Source organism: Rhinopithecus roxellana, chromosome 8, assembly GCF_007565055.1.
Source record: "Rhinopithecus roxellana isolate Shanxi Qingling chromosome 8, ASM756505v1, whole genome shotgun sequence".
NCBI classification, from domain to species: Eukaryota; Metazoa; Chordata; class Mammalia; order Primates; family Cercopithecidae; genus Rhinopithecus; species Rhinopithecus roxellana.
Genome location: NC_044556.1, coordinates 8,168,715 through 8,195,299, shown reverse-complemented (window position 1 = coordinate 8,195,299; position 26,585 = coordinate 8,168,715). Strand labels below are relative to the sequence as shown.

Sequence of the window (26,585 nt, the reverse complement as noted above, 5' to 3'; positions counted from 1 at the left end):
CGCCTGTAATCCCAGCACTTTGGGAGGCCGAGGTGGGTGGATCACGAGGTCAGGAGATCGAGACCATCCTGCTAACACGGTGAAACCCCGTCTCTACTAAAAATACAAAAAAATTAGCCGGGCGCGGTGGCGGGAGCCTGTAGTCCCAGCTACTAGGGAGGCTGAGGCAGGAGAATGGCGTGAACCCGGGAGGCGGAGCTTGCAGTGAGCCGAGATCGTGCCACTGCACTCCAGCCTGGTGGACAGAGTGAGACTCCGTCTCAAAAAAAAAAAAAAAAAAAAGAAAGAAACTTTCAATCATGGTGGAAGGCGAAATGGGAGCAAGGTGTTAAGACGGGGGGTGGTGCTGTACGCTTTTTAAACCACCAGATCCCATGAGAACCCACTCATTATACAGTACCCAGGAGGGATGTTGCTAACCCGTTAGAAACCGCCTCCATGATCCAATCACATCCCACCCGGCCACTCCTCCAACATTGGGAATTGCATTTCCACAAGAGCTTTGGGTGGGGACACAGATCCAAACCATATCAGTCCCGGTGTCTACTGTTCCCTTCTTTCTGTCCATGTGTGCTCTGTGTCTTACTCTCACTTATGGGGGAGAACATGAGGTAGTTGGTTTTCTGTTCCTGTGTGAATTCAATTAGCATAATCACCTCCAGCTCCATTCATGTTGCTGCAAAGAACGTGATCTCTTTCTTTTTTATGGCTGTGTAGTATTCCATGGTGTGTATGTATCACATTTTCTTTATCTGGCAATCCTGCACTCCCTCATCTGTACATGGAGATAATAACAGAACCACTCCAGGAGGTGGAGGAACATTTTAATGACACAAATGTTAAGTGCCTGGCCCCTGTTGCTAGCATCTCCATCTTTGTTATTAGAGTTTTTCGGCTGGGTGAGGTGGCTCACACCTGTAGTCCCAGCACTGTGGGAGGATGAGGCAAGAGGATTGCTTGAGGATAGGCATTAGAGACCGGCCTGAGTAACATAGCGAGACTCTGTCTCCACACAAAAATACAAAAATTAGCCAGTTGTGGTGGCGCATGCCTGTAATCCCAGCTACTTGGGAGGCTGAGACAGGAAGATCACTTGGGCCCAGGAGTTTGAGGTTGCGGTGAACTGTGATCATGCCACTATACTCCAGCCTGGGTGACAGAGCAAGACCCTGTCTCTAAAAAATAAAAATCAAAAGAATTTTACATCTGTCAAAAGTCACGCTGGAATCGAGACTAGCTATATAATTTGCGAGACCCAGTGAAAAATGAAAATGCAGAGCTCCTTGCTTTAAAATTATTAAGAATTTGGCCGGGTGTGGTGGCTCACGCCTGTCATCCCAGCACTTTCGGAGGCTGAGGCGGGAGGATCGCCTGAGGTCAGGAGTTTGAGACCAGCCTGGCCAACAAGGTGAAACCCCGTCTCTACTAAAAGTACAAAAATTAGCCAGGCATGGTGGTGCACGCCTGTAATCCCAGCTACTCGGGAAGCTGAGGCAGGAGAATTGCTTGAACCTAGAAGGAGGAGGTTCCAGTGAGCCGAGATCGTGCCACTGAACTCTAGCCTGGGTGTCAGAGCAAGACTCCGTCACAAAAATAAGTAACTAGATAAAGATTAAAATAAAATGAATAAGCATTTCAGAGGGGCAGCAGCAGAGCATTAAACTGACAGTATGGGGTCCTGCATCCACTGCCTGAGATGTGGGAGGGGTGGAAATGAGCAGTGATTTGGGAGTGGGGGTGGGGAACAGTGTGCTACCAGAATTCTGACCTCTGAGCCTACTGCCTGGTCCTACTGAACCTACGGGACTGTTGTGGGACTGCTGGAAAAATCAGGGTGTGGAAGAGTAGCAGAGAGGTTCATGGACAAGGGAGGGGGGAAACAGGGTGGCCCACCCTTTCCAGGAGTGGATGTGATTTTTGGTGTGAACTTTGTTAGGAACACACTGATATGAAACATGTATTTTCTTATTCTATTTCAGTAGATGTCCCGTCAAATATTGCAAAAATTATCATCGGCCCCCTCATCTTTGTCTTTCTCTTCAGTGTTGTGATTGGAAGTATTTATCTATTCCTGAGAAAGAGGTGAGTTGAGTGAGTTCAGTGGTGTGCTGGGAACCACTGGTTCTCTGGGGGAAAATATGCCTCGATATAGGTATAGGTATATGTAAGTTTATTATGAATTTTACTGATATAGGATGTGTAACGTGCAATTTACAGATAATTGTCATAATACGATATATACAACTCTTTATTGTAAATTCCCTCTAGCCAGTTGATTCTTACAGAACGTTTCTGTTGATTTTTAAATTTTTTTTGCCCAAACCTTTATATCCAAAGCCAACCTATGATTGCCATTAATTAAACAAGTATAGCTCCAATGTGAATGTTGATTAATTTTTCAAAATTTACATGAAAGAGTCGGACATGGCTGGGCACAGTGGCTCACGCCTGTAATCCTAGCATTTTGGGAGGCCAAGGCGGGTGGATCACTTGAGGTCAGGAGTTTGAGACCAGCCTGGCCAACGTGGTGAAACCTCATCTCTACTAAAAATACTAAGAAATTAACCGGGCGTGGTGGTAGGCGCCTGTAATCCCAGCTACTCAGGAGGCCGAGGCAGGAGAATTACTTGAACCCTGGAGGTGGACGTTGCAGCTAGCCAAGATCCCGCCATTGCACTCCAGCCTGGGCAACAGAGTGAGACTCCATCTCAGAGAAAAAAAAAAAAAGAGTAGGACAAAACTGAAATAAGACATATATGTTCATCAGTGATATGAATGACGTCTTTGCTGAGTCATATAATAATTTTTAAATACCAGAAGAACATTTTCTTAATGTTTTATGCCAAGTGCAATGTCACAGTTGCAGACATGACACGCTTTGAAGTTTAATCTACATGATTAAACATTTTTCTCGGCCAGGCGCAGTGGCTCACACCTGTAATCCCAGCACTTTGGGAGGCCGAGGCGGGTGGATCATGAGGTCAGGAGTTCGAGACCAGCCTGACCAACATGGTGAAACCCCGTTTCTACTAAAAATACAAAAATTAGCAGGGTGTGGTGGTGTGCGCCTGTAATCCCAGCTCCTCAGGAGGCCGGGGCAGGAGAATCGCTTGAACCCGGGAGGCAGAGGTTGCAGTGAGCTGAGATCACACCATTGCGCTCCACCCTGGGCAGCAGAGCGAGACTGTGTCTCAAAAACAAAACAAAAATATTTTTCTCATCACTTTCTCAAGCCTGGACAAACAACAGAACAACAAATCCAGTCCCAAGTTATAGCATTTGCCAGTTTTTGTAATGTAAATATTCCCAGCATGTCTAATTTCAAGCTGTAGACATAATATTACTGAGTACAGTGTCGGAAAGAGATACATAATAGCTCCCCATTGAATTCACCCTATGGATACAATATGGTGTATAAATGCTATAAGGTAAATAACCTCAACTGCATTGATCATAGTAAAATGGAGTATGAGAGTTAGAAAGTGATGAGTTTTGAACATGTATCTTCTTTGCTTTTAGGGTAATTTAATTGTAAGCCTCTATAATTTACATTTTTTGTTCTATTTGGAAGGCATTGTACAATTTAATCTTTAATAATGCTTGTATTTAATAACTGGCTCACTCGTTTCCTGAAAATTTAATAATTGTTTCTCATCAGTCGGGATGAGCTCGCTGTAGAACAGTACTGGGTGAGTGGCTTTTAAGTGTTACATAGACGGCCATAAATTGTAATAAAAGCCAGCCAGAGCCCTGCATGGTTGTGCACATCTGTAATCCCAGCCACTCGGAAGGATGAGGCAGGAGGATCACTTGAGATCAAGAGTTCAAGACCAGCCTGGGCAACATAGTGAGACCCTGTCTCTACGAAATTTTAAAAATTAGCCAGGTGTGGTGGTGAGCACCTGTATTCCCAGCTATTCAAAAAGCTGAGGTGGGAAGATCTCTGGAGCCCAGAAGGTCGAGACTGCAGTGATCTATGATTAAACCACTGCCCTCCAGCCACAACACAGCAAGACTCCAACTCTGAAATGTGGAAAAAAAAAATACCCAGGGAGGGATGAGTGCTGCTGCCATGTTGATGCACTTAAGTACTTGTCTGATGGGCTTCCATTCAAAACATAAAGGTCCCCCATCCCTGCCCTAGACTGTATCTAGAATTATGGGGATTCTGCTGGTAAGGGCTGCCATTTGCCTTGAGGAGTCTTGTATGAAACCCCTTTCTGGAGACCTGCAGAGTCCCATGAGAACCTCAAGCTAATGTGCCTCATTTTTCTCCTCCAGGCAGCCAGATGGGCCACTGGGACCGCTTTACGCTTCTTCAAACCCTGAGTATCTCAGTGCCAGTGATGGTGAGTACCATCCCTGCCCTGTGGGTGACCAGTACCCTACTCAACAGCTTCCTTTGCCTTCACCATTGACTGAGAGTGAAGGATGGGTTCCCCAGGGAGGCCAAGAAAAGCCCTCTTAGTCATTTGAGCTTGCCAAACTGCCCTTGCTGCAGAAACCTCATTACCGTGTGCATGTGGACACATGGTATTTGGCACCTGCCTGGATGGGCTCATCTAGCTGGTCTGGGACCCTTCGATGGGGTCGACAACTTGGGCTGGGCTCAGCTGGGCGGTTCTTCTTCTGGTCTTGCCTGGCTTCACCCATGTAGCTACATGTTGGTGGTGTGTCAGCTAGCACTTGGTAGTCTTAGATGATTTCACTCACATGTCTGGTGGTCGGCAGGCTGGGTGGTCCCAACGTGGGGGCCCTAAGCTGGGGGAGGCTGAGCCTCACTCTGTCCCTGTGGCCTCTTAGGCTCCAGCAGGCTGGCAGGCTTCATTGCATGGTACTCTGTCCTAGCTGCAAGGGAGGGCAAGCTCCAGAGTAATAGTCCATTCCGAGTTTCTGCTTGGGTCGTTCCTCCTGATTCCCATTGACCAAAATAACTTACAAGGCCATGCCCAGGGCCAAGGGATGGTGAGATAGACTCCACCTTTTCATGGGAAGAGCTGCCAAGTATCCTGGCTTTTTTTTTTACCCCCAACCTATTACAACCTGTCTTCCATCCCCTCAGCACTTTGCAGAAACAGTAGTCTCAGGTGGGAAGTAGCACCATTTCATGGCAAGGGTCTGAAATCAGACAAGAAGGATGGGGCTGCAGGCTTGTCTCAGGACATATTGGCCAGGATCTTGAACTGGTTGTGGCTCCTTCCTTGAGTCTCTGCCATGCCGTCTCCATGGGTGCAGATGCCTGTCCTGTTCTCAGCGATACGCCCAGTGCCTGGCATGGGTCCTGGATCACAGAACTCACTTCATGAGTGTTTTCGAGGGGGTTTGAGTGAGGGCTTGGGTGGAAGGTGGCTGCAGGCCCCCAAGGGGTCTGCCAAAGATGCTGTGTAGATAAGTGAGAAGTAGTGTTTCCATGCTCTGTGTACGTGCCGGACGAGTGGGAGGTGCCTCGAGAGAAGATCACCCTCCTTCGAGAGCTGGGGCAGGGCTCCTTTGGTATGGTGTATGAGGGCAACGCCAGGGACATCATCAAGGGTGAGGCAGAGACCCGCGTGGCAGTGAAGACGGTCAACGAGTCAGCCAGTCTCCGAGAGCGGATTGAGTTCCTCAATGAGGCCTCGGTCATGAAGGGCTTCACCTGCCATCATGTGGTGAGTCCAGTGGGGATGGGACACAGGCTGGCTTTCCTGCCCCTTCCCTCTCTCTGCCTCCTCCTCCTGCACAGAGTGACACAGGACACTGGGTGTAACCTCCTGCCCAACCCCCACTCCACTACCCATCCTAAAGGTGCGGGGAGGGATCGTTCCCTTTCCAAATCACATCCTCTCCCACTTCACCTGGAACCAGACTCTATCACTGTCTCATCACTTTCTGGAATGCTTCATTGCTTTCCAGACTCTTTCATCACTTTCTAGAATCTTCCATCATTTTCTGGAATCTTCTACCACTTTCTGGACTCTTCCATCATTTTCCAGAATCTTCCATTGCTTTTTAGACTCCTCCATTTCTTGCTTTTTCCTGGCTCCTTTGTAACCCAGGACCACACAGAGGTCCACCTCATACCACCTGCCATCATTCCTACTCTCCCTTGAAGGCAGCACAAACTCTTCCTGCCTTTCTGCTCCTTTGTTTCTCTTTGAGTCCCATGTGCTTTCATCCTTGCCACACGTATTTGTGGGGCATTTAAAACCCTGCTCTTATCCCTGTGTTACAGTGGATTCCTGCCCCTGTAGAGCTTCCAAAACAGCAGGTGGAGACAGACTCCAAAACCTTTATTTTTATTTATATATATTTTTAAGACAGAGTCTCTCTCTGTCGCCCAGGGTGGAGTACAGTGGCATAATCTTGGCTCACTCAACCTCTGCCTCCCGGGTTCAAGCAGTTCTCCTGCCACAGCCTCCTAAGTAGCTGGGATAACAGGAGCCCACCACCTCACCCGGCTAATTTTTGTATTTTTAGTAGAGATGGGATTTTGCCATGTTGGCCAGACTGGTCTCGAACTCCTGACTTCAGGTGATCCACCGGCCTCAGCCTCTCAAAGTGCTGGGATTACAGGCATAAGCCACTGCCCCCGGCCGACTCCAAACCCTTTATACATTAGGAGGAAATGCTATGGAAACATGAAGAAAGAGAGGAAAGAAGGGTTGGACAAGGGTGTATTTGAGCAAAGACTTCAAGGACATGAGAAGTTGGGCCCTGTGGATGTGGCAGGGAACAGAGAGGCAGGCAGAGAGAATGGTTAAAATACAAAGGCCTGGCCGGGCGTGGTGGCTGTAATCCCAGCACTTTGGGAGGCTGAGGCAGGTGGATCACCAGAGGTCGGGGGTTCAAGACCAACCTGACTAACATGGAGAAATCCTGTCTGTACTAAAAATACAAAAATTAGCCGGGTGTGCTGGCGGGCGTCTGTAACCCCAGCTACTCGGTAGACTGAGGCAGGAGAATTGCTTGAACCTGGGAGGTGAAGGTTGCAGTGAGCCGAGATCACGCCACTGCACTCCAGCCTGGGTAAGAGAGCATGATTCCGTCTCGAAAATTAAAAAAAAAAAAAAAATACAAAGGCCTATCTGTCTGCTCCCCTAGACCAGGGCTGAGCACACTGCATCCAGGCCACAGGGTGCTGTATGTGACATAGACACCAGGCAGGGAGAACCTTGGTGAGTTGAATCACGGACCCTCCTCCAAGAACCCTGGTTGCTTGCTCTGCAGGTGCGCCTCCTGGGAGTGGTGTCCAAGGGCCAGCCCACGCTGGTGGTGATGGAGCTGATGGCTCACGGAGACCTGAAGAGCTACCTCCGTTCTCTGCGGCCAGAGGCTGAGGTGAGCTGCCTCGGGGGGACCCAGCGGGATACTCTGTGGGGCACCCACTCCTGGCCTCCTCGAATCCCGGTGCTGCTGAAACACCAACCCCATCTTTCGGTTTTAGAATAATCCTGGCCGCCCTCCCCCTACCCTGCAAGAGATGATTCAGATGGCAGCGGAGATTGCTGATGGGATGGCCTACCTGAATGCCAAGAAGTTTGTGCATCGGGACCTGGCAGCAAGAAACTGCATGGTTGCCCATGATTTTACTGTCAAAATTGGAGGTTCGTCCGGCTTTCTGCTTTGAAAACATAACGACCCAGGCCAGGTTTGATTTCAGAAGGAAGTTGTCTGTAATGAGCCGCTAAGTCTTTTCTGATAGTATAAAAGGGGCAAGATACTTCTTTTTGTTTTTGTTTTTTGTTTTGTTTTGTTTTGTTTGTTTTTGTTTGTTTTGAGATGGAGTCTTACTCTGTCGCCCAGGCTGGAGTGCAGTGGTGCAATCTTGGCTCACTGCAACCTCCGCCTCCCAAGTTCAAGTGATTCACCTGCCTCAGCCTCCCGAGTAGCTGGGACTACAGGTGTGCACCACCACACTTGGCTAATTTTTGTATTTTTAGTGGAGACGGGGTTTCACCACATTGGCCAGGATAGTCTTGATTTCCTGACCTCGTGATCCTCCTGCCTCGGCCTCCCAAAGTGCTGGGATTGCAGGCGTGAGCCACCACACTGGCTTTTTTTTTTTTTTTTCTTTTTTATGAGATGGAGTCTTGCGCTGTCACCCAGGCTGGAGTGCAGTGACAGGATCTTGGCTCACCGAAACCTCCACCTCTCAGGTTCAAGTGATTCTCCCGCCTTAGTCTCCCAAGTAGCTGGGTTTACAGGTGTGCGCCACCACACCCAGCTAATTTTTGTATTTTTACTAGAGACGGAGTTTCACCATGTTGGCCAGGATGGTCTCAAACTCCTGACCTCAAATGATCCAGCTGTGTTGGCCTCCCAAAGCACTGGGATTACAGGCATGAGCCACGGTGCCTGGCCTGGGCAAGATTTTGGATGGGGACCACTCCCCCCACAGGCTGTCATTTAATTGCATGTATTGATAAACTCATTTACCCATTCACTTCTTTAAAAGATATGTTTGTAGGACTGGGGGCCCCGCCTGTAATCTCAGTGCTTTGGAAGGCCAAGGTGTAAGGACTGCTTGAGTCCAGGAGTTTGAGACCAGCCTGGGCAACATAGTGAGACTCCATCTCTATGAAAAATTTTTTTAAAAAGGGGTGTGGTGGTGCACATCTGTGGTCCCAGCTACTCAGGAGGCTGGGGTGGGAGGATTGCTTGAGCCCAGGAGGTGGAGGCTGCAGTGAGCTGTGACTGCATCACTGCACTCCAGCCTGGGCAATAGTGAGACGCTGTTTCAAAAAAACAAACAAAAAAGGAATAGAGAGGGGACCAGAGCAGCGTGAGATGTGAGGTCGAGGAGAGAGGCAGAAACCAGACCCAGAAGGACCTTGTATGTCACAGCAAGTCATCTTGACATTATCTTACATGAGCAAGGGGCAGCAGGAAGTGATATGATTCTATTTATGACTCAAAAAGACATCTCCTGGCCAGGCGCAGTGGCTAACACCTGTAATCCCAGCACTTTGGGAGGCTGAGGCGGGCGGATTACTGGAGGTCAGGAGTTCGAGACCAGCCTGGTCAACATGGTGAAACCCCGTCTCTACTCAAAATACAAAACATTAGCTAGACATGGTGGCAGACAGCTGTAATCCCAGCTACTCAGGAGGCTGAGGCAGGAGAATTGCTTGAATCAGGGAGGTAGAGGTTGCAGTGAACCGAGATCGCACCACCGCACTCTAGCCTGGAGGACAGAGTGAGACTCCATATAAAAAAAAAAACGAAAGAAAAAGAAAAATGTAGCTTCTTCGTCATTTGGTACCTTCTTTTCCCTCCCTTTAAATAGTAGTCCATCTTCCCCCTTCACTTTCCCATGTGCACCCTCAGAATCCCTTCTTACTGGATTTGGCTACCACCCAGGTGAGCACACACCAGGGCCAGGTGAACCCCTCTTAGGGCTCTGTGAGAGGTGGGGCAGTCAAGATGGCAGATGGTAGGACCAAGGCTGGAAGTTAAGAGCATGTGAATTGTTTGTGTTGTCAGACTTTGGAATGACCAGAGACATCTATGAAACTGATTACTACCGGAAAGGGGGCAAGGGTCTGCTCCCTGTACGGTGGATGGCGCCGGAGTCCCTGAAGGATGGGGTCTTTACCACTTCTTCTGACATGTGGTGAGTTGTGTGTGGAGGGGTGGATGGACGCTGGGCTTGAATTCCAGGTGCTAGTAACAGCCAAGAGCGGAGGAAGGAAGCCTGCCATCCTCCTGGACCCCCCATCAAGGAAAGGAAGGCAGTGTCCTGTCTGAGGACCTTCCCGTGGCCACTCTTATGTCCTGATTGATCCTGGAGGCATTGTGAACCCCGAAAATCTTAGACAGGTCTCAGTTAATTTAGGAAGGTTAATTTGGCAAGGTTGAGGACGCGTGCTCATGACACAGCCTCAGGAGATCCTGACCACATGTGCCCAAGGTGGTCAGGGCACAGCTTGCTTTTATACATTTTAGGGAGACATGAGACATCAATCAACATATGCAAGATGAACATTGGTTGGGTCTGGAAAGGCGGGACAACTCGAAGCGGGGAGGGGTCTTCCAGGTCATAGGTAGATAAGAGACAAATGGTTGCATTCTTTTGAGTTTCTGATGAGCCTCTCCAAAGGAAGCAATCAGATATGAATGTTTCTCAGTGAGCAGAGGGGGGACTTTGAATAGAGTGGGAGGCAAGTTTGTTCAAGCAGTTCCCAGCTGGACTTTTTCCTTGAGTTTAGTGATTTGGGGGCCCCAAGATTGATTTTCCTTTCATAGCATTTATGGACTGCAGCATGAATTGTTTTATTAACTGGCCAACCATGTTCTAGCAAACCAAGAGATGTGTTTGCATGTTTGTGTGTGTGTGTGCGTTTGTGTATTTGCATGTGTGTGAGCGTGTGTATGTGTTTGTGTGTGTTTGTGTGTATGTGTGTATGTGTGTGTTTGCATGTTTGTGTATTAAACGTGTGTGTGTTTGTGTGCATGTGTGCATGCATGTGTGTTTGCGTATGTGTGCTAGTTTGCCTGTGTGCGTGTGTTTGTGTGTGTTTGCATATTTGTGTGTTTGCGTGTGTGAATTTGCATGTGTGTGCACGCGTGTGTGTGTATTTGCATGTGTGTGCACACGTGTGTGTTTGCCTGTTTGCGTGTATGTGTATGCATATGTGTGCATGTGTTTGTGTGTGTATTAAATGTGTGTGCCTGTGTGTTTGCATGTTTGTGCATGTGTTTGCGTGCATGTGTGTACATGTGTTTGCGTGTGTGTGCTAGTTTGCCTGTGTGCATGTGTGTTTGTGTTTGTATTTGCGTGTGTGTGCACGTGTGTTTGCGTATTTACATGTGTGCACACGTGCGTTTGCATGTGTGTGTGCTAGTTTGCGTGTGTGTGTCTGCTTGTGTGTTTGTGTGCATGCGTTTGCATGTGTTTGCATGTGTGTGCTAGTTTGCCTGTGTGCGTTTGTGTGTGTGTGTGCGTGTGTGTTTGTGTGTGCATGTGCATGTGTTTGCATGTGTGTTTGCGTGTGTTGTGTGCTAGTTTGCCTGTGTGCATGTGTGTTTGCGTGTGTGTGTGTTTTTGCGTGTGTGTGTGTGTGAATGGTTTCTTTGTTACTACTCTCAACTGTCATTGACAGGTCCTTTGGCGTGGTCCTTTGGGAAATCACCAGCTTGGCAGAACAGCCTTACCAAGGCCTGTCTAATGAACAGGTGTTGAAATTTGTCATGGACGGAGGGTACCTGGATCAACCTGACAACTGTCCAGAGAGAGTGTAAGTGTAGAAAGGGTTTGAGGTGTGTGAGGTGTTCATTGAAAGGGTATTGCCCTTTACACGTGTGCTTGGTCTTGCCTTTCCTATGTCTACACGCTCACCATGTTTGCATGCTATATGTTACAGGTGTGTTTGTGTTTGCATAGCTTGTCCTTACATGCGTGTTTGCATTTGCATATTGCATGGTGGTACACACACTTGAGTTTCCATATGTGCTACATGTATGCTTGTTTGCATATTATATATTTACATAGGTATTTATGTTTGCATACTATATGTTTACATGTGCATCAGCGTATCATGGCACATGTACACCTTGTTTACATATCTTTATAAGCACACGTGTTTACATAGGTGCTTGTTTACATAGTATGTCTTTACTGGCATGCTTGTGTTTGCAAATCGTAAGATTTTCTTTCATATTGTATAGCTGGAATGTTGCACAAGAAACCCGTAGCGGTAGTTATCTTGGGAGAAGGGAACTGGAGACCTGGGGTCGGGGGAGTGAGACCTATGTTTGGCTGTTAATTATTTATACGCTGAAAATTTTGTCAGGTGGCTGGGAATGGGTGGCTCACACCTGTAATCCCAGCAATTTGGGGGACCGAGGCGAACAGATCACCTGAGGTCAGGAGTTCAAGACCAGCCTGGCCAACATGGTGAAACCCCGTCTCTATTAGAAATACAAAAATTACCTGGGTGTGGTGGTGGGCACTTGTAATCCCAGCTACTCAGGAGGCTGAGGCAGGAGAATTGCTTGAATCCGGGAGGCAGAGGTTGCAGTGAGCAGAGACTGTGCCATTGCACAGCAGCCTGGGTGACAGAGCGAGATTCTGTCTCAAAAACAAACACAGACACACAAAAATTTTGTCAGGCATACATATTATGTATTCCCCCTCCAAATGTACATATATATATATTTAGATGAAGTCTTGCTCTGTCACCCAGGCTGGTAGAGTGCAGTGGTGCAATCACAGTTCACTGCAACCTTGAACTCCTGGACTCAGCCTCCTGGCTCAGCCTCCCAAAGTGCTGGGATTACTCTTGATCCAGTTTTGAAATGAGGCAACCCTTTTCAAAACCATCTTTCAGCTGGGCACGGTGGCTGACGCCTGTAATCCCAGCACTTTGGGAGGCCGAGGCAGGCAGATCACGAGTTCAGGAGACCAAGACCATCCTGGCTAACCTCCTGAAACCCCGTCTCTACTAAAAATACAAAAAATTAGCTGGGCATGGTGGCAGGCGCCTGTAGTCCCAGCTACTCGGGAAGCTGAGGTAGGAAAATGGCATGAACCTGGGAGGCGGAGCTGGCAGTGAGCCGAGATCGCGCCACTGCACTCCAGCCTGGGTGACAGAGCGAGACTCTGTCTCAAAAAAAAAAAAAAAAAAAAAAAAAAAAAAAATTCAGGCTAGACAGGATGGCTCATGCCTGTAATCTCAGCACTTTGGGAGGTTGAGGCAGGAGGATTGCTTGAGCCCAGGGGTTCAAGGCTGCAATGAGCTATGATTGTGCCACTGCACTCCGTCCTGGGTGACAACGTGAGAAACCCTGTCTCAAAAAAAAAAGAAAGAAAGAATTAAAAAAAGTGGCCAGGCATGGTGGCTCACGCCTGTAATCCCAGCATCTTGGGAGGCCAAGGTGGGTGGATCACTTGAGCCTAGAGTTTGAGACCAGCCTGGGCAACATAGCAAAGCCCTGTCTCTGCAAAACATAGAAAAATTAGCGAGGCATGGTGGTGCACACTTGTGGTCCCAGCTACTTGGGAGGCCAGGTGGGGGAGGATTGCTTGAGCCTAGGAGGCAGAGGCTGCAGTGAGCTATGATCATGCCACTGCACTCCAGCCTGGGTAATAGAATAAGACCCTGTGTCCAAAAAAAGAAGAAAAGCAAAAAGAAAACGCCATCTCTCAGAACCTCTAGCATTGCTATTTCTGCCTTGACAATTGTCCACACACACAGCCAGCATCTGATGTGAACACATGTGGTCCGTGGGTGTTGGCTGCAGGGACGAGGGCGGGGTTGGGAGGATGCTTGGCTGGGCCCCTAGACTCACCCAGGATGTGTCCTTCTGCCCTGCAGCACTGACCTCATGCGCATGTGCTGGCAATTCAACCCCAAGATGAGGCCAACCTTCCTGGAGATTGTCAACCTGCTCAAAGACGACCTGCACCCCAGCTTTCCGGAGGTGTCCTTCTTTCACAGCGAGGAGAACAAGGCCCCCGAGAGTGAGGAGCTGGAGATGGAGTTTGAGGACATGGAGAATGTGCCGCTGGACCGTTCCTCGCACTGTCAGAGGGAGGAGGCGGGGGGCCGGGATGGAGGGTCCTCGCTAGGTTTCAAGCGGAGCTACGAGGAACACATCCCTTACACTCACATGAACGGAGGCAAGAAAAACGGGCGGATCCTGACCTTGCCTCGGTCCAATCCTTCCTAACAGTGCCTACCGCGGCGGGGACGGGCAGGGGTTCCCATTTTCATTTTCCTCTGGTTTGAAAGCCTCTGGAAAACTCAGGATTCTCACGACTCTACCATGTCCAATGGAGTTCAGAGATCGTTCCTATACATTTCTGTGCATCTTAAGATGGACTCGTTTGGTTGCCAATTTAACTAGTCCCACAGAGGATTTAACTGCTGCGCCTTTTGGAGCAACAACGGTTTCAAACCAGGATTTTGTGTTTTTTTGTTTTTCCCCCCCTCCCCCCAGCAGATGGAAAGATAGCACCTGTTTTTACAAATTCTGTTCTTTTTTTTTTGCTGGTGTCTGAGCTGCAATATAAAAGATAAAACTTCTTGTCTGTGGAACAAAAGTTCGAAAGAAAAAAACAAAACAAAAACACCCAGCCCTGTTCCAGGAGAATTTGCAGCTTTACAGGTTGGGCTGCAAGAAGGCTTTTTTTTTTTTTTTTCCTCATCCAGGCTGAAGGATTTCTTTTTTTTTTTTTTTTTTTTTTTCTTTACAAGATCCGTTCCTCAAATTGACCAATAGCTGCTGCTTTCATACTTTGGATAAGGGTCTGTGGTCCCGGCGTGTGCTCACGTGTGTATGCGTGTGTCCAGTCAACACGGCTGATGTGTGTGCAAAGTATCCTTGCGGAGTTGATGCTTTGGGAATTGGTTCATGAAGGTTCTTCTCAAGGGTGCGAGCTCATGTCCCCCTCTCTCCTTCCTTCTTATTGACTGGGAGACTGTGCTCTTGACAGATTCTTCTCGTGTCAGAAGTCTAGCCTCAGGTTTCTACCCTCCTTTCACGTTGGTGGAAAGATACTTTTTGGGAGCCAAGGGAGGAACGTTTCATTTGGAGTGATTATGAATCTTTTCAAGACCAAACCAAGCTAGGACATTAAAAAAGAAAGAAAGGAAGGAAAAACAAAATAGAAAAAGGAAAAAAAAAAGGAAGAACTGAGATGACAGAGTTTTGAGAATATATTTGTAACATATTTAATTTTTAAATTCTCTGGTATTAGCCTCATAAGTTATTGACTATTCCCCGGGGTTGGCGCGGAGTGGAGACATGAGTTGGTCTGCCTGTTGTGGGGCCGGGAAGGGGAGGGAGTGAGGCACAAGTGGCCTCTTTGTTTGGTCTTAAAGGCATCCATTTCTGGGAATGAAGCCACGTTCGCTGCTAACACTTTTGGACGCTGTGAGGCCACGTGGAGTGTGTGGGAGACTAGGTTTTGTGGATGGTCTGGTTCAGGTACCAGGTCTGCTGAAACGTTCCTGTTCAGATAAGCTGGTAGCTACCTAGCTCTGAGCCTGCCTTCAAGAACACCTGTGTTCATCCTCTGGTTCTCTGTGTGTACCTCTCGTGGCGTTTCCTCTCCTGGGTGTGAACATCCTACCGTTATTGTGCAAACACAAGAACATCAGATCCCAAAGAGCAACAACCTGGATGCATTTTGGGAACATCTAAGCAATATAAGAGAGAGGTGCACTGAGAGTACGTCTTGGTCCCCTCCACCCTGAGAGCATCCGACGGTCCTCAGTACTGAACTCCCGGAAGCTGCTCTGAGCCCGGTGACCTCATCCGGGCCAGGTGTGGTGCCTGAGCAGAATGCGCAGACGCTTACGATGTTGCAGTCCCTAAGAGAGTAGAGTCTGGAGGAGAAACCGTGAAAAAGACCTTTCGCACCACCAAGAACTTCCGAATGGGCGTGAATCCACCGTTTCTTCTCTTTGCGAAAAGAACCACCACAGCTGCTCAAAGAACACAGTGAACTCATCACTTTGCTTCATCAAAAAATCATCACCCATGCGTTATTCCTGAGTGCATTTTCTTACAACTTTTTGACTGCTTCCTTTTCTTCTCTTAAGAGTTGTGGGCTTAAGAATGGGATCGAGTCATAATGGCAACCTCCAAGCCCTCTCAATTCTTGATTAAGAACACAGGTAGACACGAATCCCAATTGTCTATTGCTGTCTTATTTATATGATTCGAGAAATTACACCATGTAAAAATATTGCTGAGACGCCTCAGTGATTGGGTACAAGGAGTAAGAGTACAGAAATTATTTTTGCCAAATTTATTTTGTAAATATGAGGGTCTGTACGTAAATTAAAAAAACAAACACGTAGATCTAGGTATTTTGTTCTCTTCCTAGTAAATTTGTAGTGGTTGTATACTACACTAGCTGCAATTTTCACATTTTTCTAATTCAGAAAGGTTTTTCTTATATTAGAGGGAAAAGTATTTATTTTAATATATAAAATCACTCTGAAAATCACTCTCATAAAAAACGGAGCACATGTAAATTTTTATCAAAGAAAAATAAACAGGTGAATGGGGGATAGTGATTTTTGTTTTTCAGCACAGTCTACCTCAGTGTATTGTTAAGATGTGATTCAATCACAGACATCTTTGAGATTTCAGAATTCGACCTGGAACCGGTCTGAATCAGGGAACGTGTGTATCAGCTGATTCGAATGCCAGGGACCAGCAAGAATTTTGAGGGAGGGAGTTGGGATGGAGAAGGTATGGCCTTTATGTGAGCGTAGATCCTTTTCTTCCTGGCTGGTAATACTCTTCTCTGAATTTAATCTTCCTTTAAAAAAAAATCCTCCATCTATTGTCACTATGTTCCCCAAGCATAAACTAAGTTCCAGGCCATCATGATGCATCTGATATATGAGGTACGCCTGCAAGGTGTACCTTCCTTTGGTGAGAGATGGCTGCTGGGGCAAAGACAGGCTTTGATTCAGAACAAGCATTCCCACCTGTTCCATGGAATTCCCCTGAAGTGAGCACAAAGGTGCCCTGGTCTCCCCGATAATTTATTCCAACTCCTTTCAGGCTGGTGATACACCTCACACACAAACACCTAATACAATCTCTTTTAAAATTCTCCAAGTGGGATGGGAGCATGTGCGGGAAATTCCAATCCAAAACCCATGAATGTGCTGAACACTTTTTTTTTTTTTTTTTTTGCAACAACACACCGTGGACCTCTCTGTTGGGGTTTGATTGACCTCAAGCTAATGTTGTTGAACCTTGTGCAGCTTTGATAATCCATGCAAGAGTCTAGGCAGGGCCAGTGGGGCCCAAATCTTGCTGCTCTTGTACTTTTAGGCACTGTCCTTGCAGACTCGCCTTTCTCCACCTGCCCTGGAGAAAGGTAGGGTGCTGGGCCTGCCCCTTGCAAATGGGGTTCACCAGTTTCATTTATTTGACTCTATTGCCACAGTGAAAAGAGCAAACAGCTATTGGGTTGCAAGCCTCTTTTGACATTAGGAAATGCTGACTTTGTAACAATAAAACTTTGGTCCTAGAAAGACATGGTTGTCCTGGGGGTTTGTAGTGTTAAATTACAACAACAAAAAGCAACAAAACCAGCTTAAGGTAACACTTTTTGTTGCTTGTTTTTAAAGATGTCTCACTATGATTAAAACCCTTTTCATTAATGTAGTGAAAGCCACACAGGAGTTTCTTCTTCCAGGAGGAGAATACTAAGCACGTCACTTTCTCTCTGCATTGGTGATGTCAAATACGCATCAGAAAATGTTCAGGTTTCGGGAGCTGTCCTAGGTGCTGTTCCGTCATTGGAAGTAGTCAGAAGGAGAAGCACTGCTGCTTGTCTGGATATAGGCTGAGGACGATGGAGAGAAGCTGTGGGAACTGACATAAGGATCTGCACAGGTCATCCTGCGACCCTGGGGACTATGTTACCAATTGATGGACAGATCTTTCACTGTATCCTACCAGGGCAGGGAGTCCACCAAGAAATGTGTTTATTGGGTTGGGAAATGTTTATTTGTAGTCCTCTGTAACACTTGTGGACGAGCAGGAGCATCATCAGGGGTGTGACTTGCGCTGGCCATCCTGATAAATTGGTGTGCTGTAGTCCCAGCAGTAATCATTTCTCTACTTCACAGTGGGTGGAAGTTTAGGGTTAAATGTCCTTTGCATGCCACCTGGTGAGTCCTTGACACCTTAGGTTCTTCAGAAACTATGGTTTTGTTGAGGATGGGGAACAGGGAATGCTGATTTTATATTCGTGGTACACATAGAGGGGTGTCACTTCAGAAAATCTTCTAGCATGTTCTTCAGAATATTAATTTATATGAGAGGTGAGGTTGGAAATGAAAAGAACAGGTCAGCACTTTTTTTTTCTCCCTAGAACATACAAAAGAACATGGTGGACTTTCAGGGGGCTGCAACAGAAGGTGACTATCTCCTTAAGGGTCCTCAAGAAATCGGGCTGGGGGAAGGGGACACAATGGCTTTTTGAGCTTACTGTTACCTTCTGATCCCAGTCAATGTCCAGAACCAGCCACCAGCCAAATTTCTATCTGGGTGTGGGCCACTGAAAATCCTTGTTAAAAACCAGATCATAAATCTGGGGCTCTTGGTCCCATTGGAGAAGGAAGGAAGAACCTCAAAATAAGTGTGCATCCATGCACACATTCAGGAACAGCTTGTTTAGTCTTTACACTTTGCCTCAAAGTTGCTGCTCCTCTTCCCTTTGTGTGCCTGGGTGGCCTCAGCCCTGCGTGTTGGCAACGCAGGATCAAATATGCTGCAGCTTTTGCAGAAAACAACTCAGAAACACAAAACCCACCAACAGCTCAATTATTATTTTTTCAATGTTTTCCTACAAGAGCCAAGTAGCACCATGTACAGAAGATGCCTTTTTTTTGGAATATTGAAATCGTTCTGCATGTAAAATATGGGATAATGACCTGTTTATATTAAAATTCTGATTAAATTATCTGAGAATACGCTTGTTTTTGTGTGGTGTCCCAGTAAGGACCTGTCGTGTGGTGGGAGGATGTGTCTATGAGTTGGGTTGTGTTAAGGAAAACTTCTTGGAATCTGTGGGTACCTTTTTTTTAGAGGAGAAAAACACCTAGATTCTTCCACACGTGAAAAGAGAGGTTAAATAATTGCTACCAGCGGAGTTGATGACTCGCAGGGACATACCGGTATGACCAAACTGGCCGTTTAAATATTGCACTATTTCCATACCATTTGGTAAGTAAGCGCTTCCCCAAGGGCTCCCAGACCTCCCCATGGTGCAACCACTCAAGGGTTCACTCCGAGAATACCAATGAACCTTCAAGATCTTGCTCTATTCTGTCATGCGGGAAACTCACACGTTAAATACTGTCAATGTCATCCCGGGAGTGGAGACCTGTTCCCAGGTTGGGTGGACAGGTGAGTGACCATGGGTTCGACCATGGGATTGAAAGCCTTTTGAATAGTCTTGAGCTATTCATGCACAGTGCGGAGTGTAGTGGGTTAGGAGACAGACTCCTCACCTTCTGTTCCTTGAGTGCTTTCGAATGAGTCATATCACTTCACATGTTAACTTTTGCTACAGCCCTAGAACTTAGTGGCTTAAAACAGCAACCATTTATTTCTTTTCTTCTTTCTTTTTCTTTTTTTTTTTTTTTTTTTTGTTTAATGTGTGTTTGTTTTTTCAGATGGAGTCTCGCTCTGTCGCCCAGGCAGGAGGACAGTGGTGTGATCTCGGCTCACTGCAACTCTGTCTCCTGGGTTCAAGCAATTCTCCTGCCTCAGCCTCCCGAGTAGCTGGGATTACAGGCATGCACCACTACGCCCGGCTAATTTTGTATTTTTAGTAGAGACGGGGTTTCACCATGGTCTCAAGCAGCCTGGCCTCTGGTGATCTGCCCACCTCGGCCTCCCAAAGTGCTGGGATTACAGGTATGAGCCACCACATCCAGCCTTATTATTATTATCATTATTATTACTACTTTTGTATTTTTAGTAGAGATGGGTTTTCGCCATGTTGCCCAAGCGGGTCTCAAACTCCTGATCTCAAGTGATCTGCCCACCTCGGCCTCCCAAAGTGCTGGGATTACAGGCATAAGCCACGGTGCCTGGACTATTTCTTACAGTTCTATGTGTTGGTTGGGTAGTTCTTCCAGGAACAGCCTCGCTCCTGTGCTGAGGCCTCTGCTGGGAGAGCCAGGATTGCTTGTCTTCCAGGAGGTTCAGGCTTGTTCGTATGGTGGTGGTTGCAAGGACACCCAGTCGGAAGAAACAAAAAGCTCCCAAATGCAAATGTTTTCCAAACTTCTGCTCATGTGGTATTTGCTACTGTCCCGTTGCCCAAAGTAAGTCCCATGGCCAAACCTGGAGTCAGCTTTGAAGAGGACTGTCCAAGGATGCAGATAAAAAGTGATGTGAACCAACTAGAGTCCAATCTGCAAAATCTTCCACTCCTTTACCCTCCTATCATTACTATTATTATTTTTAATAATGTAAAGGGGGGTCAGGCACGGTGGCTCACGCCTGTCATTTCAGCACTTTGGGAGGCTGAGGCAGGCCGATCACAAGGTTAGGAGATTGAGACCATCCTGGCCAACATGGTGAAACCCCGTCTCTACTAAAAACACAAAAATTAGCTGGGTGTGGTGGCGTGCGCCTGTAGTCCCAGCTACTCGGGAGGCTGAGGCAGGAGTATCACTAGAACCCGGGAGGAGGCAGAGGTTGCAGTGAGCTGAGATCACGCCACTGCACTCCAGCCTGGCGACAGAGCGAGACCCTGTCTCAAAAATAAAAAATAAATAAATAAATACTGCTACTATCGATAATAATAAAAAGGTAGTTCTCACTTTACCCTCGTATTATTATTATTATTTCCTTGTGTTTTAGATGGGAGAAATAGCAGTATGGATGATGACAAGGATAATCCAGTCATCAGAGGGAAAAGAGATGAAGGCAGGGGATTACTAGATCTATGTCCTTGAGATGAAGGCAGGGGATTACTAGATCTATGTCCTTGAGATGAAGGCAGGGGATTACTAGATCCATGTCCTTAAGCAAACAAGTGACAATGAGATCGACGGCACAGGTGGAGGGGTTGACCTTAGCTAAAGTACAAAGTATGTGGGCTGTGGAATCTCTCCCTCCCAAAGGCAATGGAACTCAATCCCCCACCCCCTCCAGGCAGTCTCTGGATTTCTTCAGACCACCTACCTCCAGCTGGCAGTGTTCTGAGCTGGGCCATCGAAAGTTGAGGTTATTGAATGTGGGTTTCCCCATGATCCTGGGAGCTTTCCAGAGGCTGCATGAAAGTCGCCTCTGAAGTCTTCACATTGCTCCAAACTCTGGCCCAGAGTTCCGCAGTATGGGGTTGTTGAATTAGCCTGAAGAGACACAAAGCAACTAACTGCTAAATTAGCCAGGCACGGTGGTGCACACCTGTAGTCCCAGCTACTCAGGAGGCTGAAGAGGGAGGACTCCTTGAGCCCAGGAGCTGCAGGCTGCAGTGAGCTATGATTGTACTACTGTACTCCAGCCTGGGCAACAGAGTGAGACACTGTCTCTAAAAATAAACAAAAAACCTCAACTAAATAAAATGTGTATGTTTTCTCTTGTTAATCTGTCTGGTTTTACGAAGGGCGGTGGTCCTAACCCTGGGGTCTGGAATCCCAACGTTCGTTCGAGCTCTTGCCCCTCCTCCTTTCTGCTCCCAGTTCTCTGCCATCCAGCTAGCAGGCTGATCATGGCCCACAGAGGCCCTACCCTCTTATTATTGATGATAGACCTTACTTGATATGACCATGGCGAAGATTAAATGAGGTAACATTGATTTTTCATGCTCCCTCCAGGATGGACGTTCCCATATCCCCAACTCCCTCCAAGTTCCCTGTTCTCCAAGAAATTGATGCTACTGCTTATTGGCTGTGGTGGCAGCGTAAAGTTGGCTTCCTTGGGTTTGTGAAATTCAATATAAGTCTCTTGGAAAATTGAAAATGCTTTTCTCCCAAGGAAAGCTCATCAAGGAAGGCATCAGTCTGAGGGAGGGTGGATGGCCGTGTGGTCTCTGCGCAGAGGAGCCACTTGGATTCCTCGAAACCCCCGGCCGAGTGATCACAGCACCATTTGGAAGAGTTGCTGGGGACATGGCCTGGAGTGGGGAGTGTCTGCACTGGGTTCCTGGAGCTTCCTCCTGGGCCTTGGGTGCTTAACAGAATCCCACTTATTAAAAACAAAGGCGCGTCTGTCTAAGCCACACCCAGGCCTCCTCAGTGAGCATCTATGGGGCAGGGCCTGGGAACTTACATTTTAACAACTTCCCCTTCCCCCTGGTGGACTCAGCTGACTCAGGACAAGAACACATTCTGCCTTTGCCTGTGTAGGGGATCAAAATAGGCCACTCCAAAGTATGCCCCTTTTGACCAGGCACGGTGGCTCACACCTGTAATCCCAGCACTTCGGGAGGCCAAGGCAGGCGGATCACCTGAGGTCAGGAGTTCAGAACCAGCCAGGCCAACATGGTGAAACCCTGTCTCTAACTAAAAATACAAAAATTAACTGAGTGTGGTGGTGCATGCCTGTAATCCCAACTACTTGGGAGGCTGAGGCAGGAGAATCGCTCGAACCCAGGAGGAGGCAGAAGAATCACTTGAGCCCGGGAGGCGGAGGTTGCAGTGAGCCGAGGTTGTGCTATTGCACTCCAGCCTGGGTGACAGAGCGAGACTCTGTCTCAAAATAAATAAGTAAATATATATAAAAAGTAAAAAAAGCACAACAAAAACACTTCACAACAACAAAGTATGCCACTTTGACACATTCGTTATTTTGAGTTAAAGATGCTTGAAAAATAGCAAATGCAAGAAGGACACTCTGGCTTGCCTTTTTCTTCCTGAAAGCAGGAGATGAAACTACCATACTACACTTTGTCCAACCTAGTACGTAAGCATTCAGCTCCAACTGCTTCTTTAGGTCTTCATTTTTCTTACAAAGGCTCCCATGCACAAGTAAAAATTGCTAAATGAAGACCAGGCATGGTGACTCAGGTCTGTAATTCCTCCACTTTAGGAGGCTGGGGCAGGAGGATCACTTGAGGCCAGGAGTTCAAGACCAGCCTGGGCAACATAGAGAGATCCTATCTCTAAAAAAAATTTTTTTTAAATTAGCCAGGCACAGTAGTGTACACCTGTAGTCCCAGCTACTCAGGAGAATGAAGAGGGAGGACTCCTTGAGCCCAGGAATTGCAGGCTGCAGTGAGCTATGACTGTGCCACTGTACTCCAGCCTGGGCAATGGAGTGAGACACTGTCTCTAAAAATAAACAAAAATCCTCAACTAAATAAAATGTGTATGTTTTATCTTGTTAATCTGTCTTATGTCAGTCCCAGTCAGAGACTCTAAGAGGGTGAGAGGGAAAGGTTACTTCACCTGACCCCCAAAATATTATATTTGTCTTAGTGGTTCAAGTGAGCTCCCAGAAGCCCTCTGCCTCATTTTGAGCCATGGCTCTCCTATGATTAGTTGTATGAATCTCCCTAGGTATGGGGATGAAAGTAGTCCCTGTTTCTTCGGGCTGTTGTGGGACATAAAATAAATTTGTGCTGTGTGTAAAGCACTTACACAGGGCATGGTTAAAGTAATTGATGGTGACAAAAACCAGAACATGGGTTTCCTATGGAGGGGTAATGGGATCTTGGTAGCAAAGGGGTACATGGGAACTTTCTGGGGCGATGTACCTTGTTCTGTACCTTGACTGAGGTAGCAATTACACAGGTATATGCATTCATCAATTCACTGAGCTGTACGCTTAAAACCTATCCCTTTTATTGTATGTAAGTTGTATCTCAGTTAAAAGAGGTACACAGTAAGCACTTAGTATGTGTCAGTTGTTGCTTCCACCAGCATTATCATCACCACCATCGTCATAATTATCACCATCATCATCATCATAATCACCATCATGATCGTGATGACCATCACCCTCATCATTATATCACCACCATATCCACCACTGTCATCATCACCATCATCATTATCACCGTCATCACCATCACCACCATACCGTCATCATCATCATCACCATCGTCACCATCCTCATCACCATCGCCACCACCCTCATCATCATTATATCATCATCACCATTTCCATCACTGTCATCATCATCACCATCATCATTAAGATAATCACCACTATCACCATCATCACTATCACCATATCATCATCATCAGTATCATCACCATCCTCATCACCATTACTATCATCACCATCACCCTTATCATCATTATATCATCACCATCTCCATCACCACCATAATCATCACCATCACGACCATCACCACCATCATCACCCTCATCACCACCATCATCATCACCACCATCATGATCACCATCATCACCATCATCACCACCATCAACATCATCACCATCACCATCATCATCACTATCATCATCACCATCACCATACCATCATCATTATCGCCATCATCACCATCTCCATCACCATCATCATCATCACCATCCTAATCACCATCACCATCATCACTATCATCATCAGCACCATCAGCACCATCACCATACCATCATCATCATCACCATCATAACCATCTCCATCACCATCATCATCATTACCATCCTCATTACCATCACCATCATCATCACCATCCTTACCCTCTTCATCACCATCATCATCATCACCATCACCCTCATTACCATCACTATCATCGCCATCATGGTCATTCTTACCATTACCATCATTACCTTTACCATTATCTGATGCCTCAGGATAATTTCCAGTGCTGGCTACTACCCTTGGATCTCTGCCTCCTCCTTCCACCCTTCTAGAAGAAAGAAAAGCTTCTCTTTCTTCTCTTTCCCTCTTCCCTGCTCTCTTTCCTCTATCTTGTTCAGTGTGGGCCTCTTCTTTGCTGCCTCCACCCTGGTTTCCCCTTTTCACTTCTCCCTCTCATTCCCTTCCTCTCTTTGTATTTATCTCACTGTTTCCCCTTGTGTTTTGATTATTTTTGTTGTTTGCTTGCTTGTGTCTTCATCACCTTGCTCCCTCCTTGTTTCTGTCCTACTTTCTACTTCTTTCCACTCTTTTATCTCTGTTTTATCTCTTTCAATCCTCTTCATCCTCTTCTCCCTCTTCTGTATCTGCCTTCTGCTCTTTTCTCCTATTCTCTTCATCTTTCTCCTTCTGTGTGCTTCGCTTTGTGATCAGTTCTATTTCTGCCTCTCTTCGTTTGTGCTTCTCTAACTCTTTTATTCCCTTCTCTCTCCGTCCTCACCATCTACTCCCCTCCTGCACCCACAATGGCTCCCTCACTTTCTTTTATTCTTTCTTTCTTTTCTTCTTCTTTTTTTCTTTTTTGAGATGGAGTTTCACTCTTGTTGCCCAGGCTGGAGTGCAATGGCACAGTCTCAGCTCATTGCAACCTCCCCCTCCAGGGTTCAAGTGATTCTCCTGCCTCAGGCTCCTGAGTAACTGGGATTACAGGCACCTGCCACCATGCCCAGCTAATTTTTTTTGTATTTTTAATAGAGAACGGGTTTCACCATGTTGGCCAGGCTGGTCTTGAACTCTTGACCACAGATGATCTGCCCACCTCAGCCTCCCAAAGTGCTGGGATTACAGGCATGAGCCACCATGCCCGACATACTTTATTTCTGTTTTACATTATTTCTCTATCTCCTTACCCTATCTTTCTGTCTGTCTTTCCTTCTATGTAGGACTTTTCTGTCTTCCCTTTTTTTTTTCTCTATTTCCCCCTCTCCTCCTCCCACTCTTGTCTTATTTTTCATCTCTCGCTTTGCTTCCCTTGTGTCTGTTCTTTAGTTTCTCTCCTTCTTGGTCACTCTCTCTTAATTATATCTCCAATTTTGGCCTCACTTGTTTCTCTTTCTTTGCATGTGTGTTTCTGCCACCCAATCTTCCTGTCACGCTATAATTTGGGCTCTGCTTTTCTTTCTCTCTCATTTCACCTTCCTCCTCCCATTCACATCTCTGATCTCCTCCCCCTTTTCTATCATTCTGCTTCTACCTGTACTTCTCTTGCGGCCTTTTTAACCTATTGATATTTGTAATTTCATAGATGTTTGTCTATTGCCTTCTCTTCATCCACCCACCCATCTGTCCTTCCTTCCTTCCTTTCTATCCATCCACCCACCCATTTGTCTGTATATCCATCTTGTCTGTCCATTCATCTATCTATCCACCTACCTGTCCATTCATCCACCCACCTATCCATCCATCCATCCATTTATCCATCCACCTATCCATCCATCCATCCATCCATCCATCCATCCATCCATCCATCCATTTATCCATCCACCTATCCATCCATCCATTCATCCATTCATCCATCCATGCATCCATCCATTCATCCATCCATCATCCATCCCTCTTCCTGCCTGTCCATCAATTTATCTATCTGCCGGTCCCTTCATCCAAGGCTCCTACCCAGTGGTAAGACTCTGACAGGCTGAGAAAACAAGGCAAAGGCTTTGGTTTCATAGACCACAGTCTCACAACCAGAGGAGGAACTCTGGCTGGGCTCTGGGTTAGAATGCGGATGTGGGTTGCTGAGACAGTCAGACTTGGGAGCCGGGAAATGCAAATTCTGGCCTTGGCTCTGCTCCATGTGTGTTTTGCATGACCACAGATGAGACAGTGGTCGTCAGGATAGTACACAAGTGAGAGAAAACATCTTCAAAGTACTCCACAAAGAGGGAAGCAATACTTTTAATAGGGCTGACATAGCTGGTGGGTGCTTTAGACTATGAGTCTAATGTTCTCACTGTTGATCTCCAGCCTTCTTGGAGGCTGCTGACCCATCTCCTAAAGCATAACCCCAACCTCATGAAGCTGACTCTGCTGCCTGAGATTGTGCCCTCAAGGTGACTCCCCTAGAATCTTACACCCCAAGCACCTCTAGAAGCCCTTGTTATAATCCAAGACCCAAAGGATGCCACTATAGTGGAAACTCTAGTGGATTCACTTTACTGGATGCTGGGGTGGGTGTTCTGGGAGGCCACTGTGTTGGAGTCACTGTAGTGGATTCTGTAGTGGATGCTGTAGTGGATGTGGTGATTGCTGTGGTGGATCCACAATGCTGTAGTGAAGGTAGCAGACACTGTAGTGGAGGTAGCAGAT

General features: G+C 46.9%; 1 protein-coding gene across 4 annotated transcripts in view; it reads left to right on the top strand.

Annotated features, from left to right (window-relative positions):
- The window catches only part of INSR (insulin receptor), a 189,748-nt gene extending 171,322 nt beyond the window's left edge, over positions 1–18,426 (top strand). For 2 of the 4 annotated variants that reach the window (XM_030936303.1, XM_030936305.1), the window contains 8 exons: positions 1,983–2,082; positions 4,282–4,349; positions 5,404–5,648; positions 7,207–7,317; positions 7,424–7,583; positions 9,463–9,592; positions 11,082–11,216; positions 13,296–18,426. In XM_030936303.1, coding sequence (XP_030792163.1) covers positions 1,983–2,082; positions 4,282–4,349; positions 5,404–5,648; positions 7,207–7,317; positions 7,424–7,583; positions 9,463–9,592; positions 11,082–11,216; positions 13,296–13,650 — 1,304 coding nt within the window. In that variant the 3' untranslated portion in view covers positions 13,651–18,426. Of the gene's footprint in view, positions 1–1,979; positions 2,083–4,281; positions 4,350–5,403; positions 5,649–7,206; positions 7,318–7,423; positions 7,584–9,462; positions 9,593–11,081; positions 11,217–13,295 lie in introns of all 4 variants that reach the window. The other 2 variants (XM_030936304.1, XM_030936302.1) reach the window with 1 other exon arrangement.
- Positions 18,427–26,585: the final 8,159 nt, after the last annotated feature.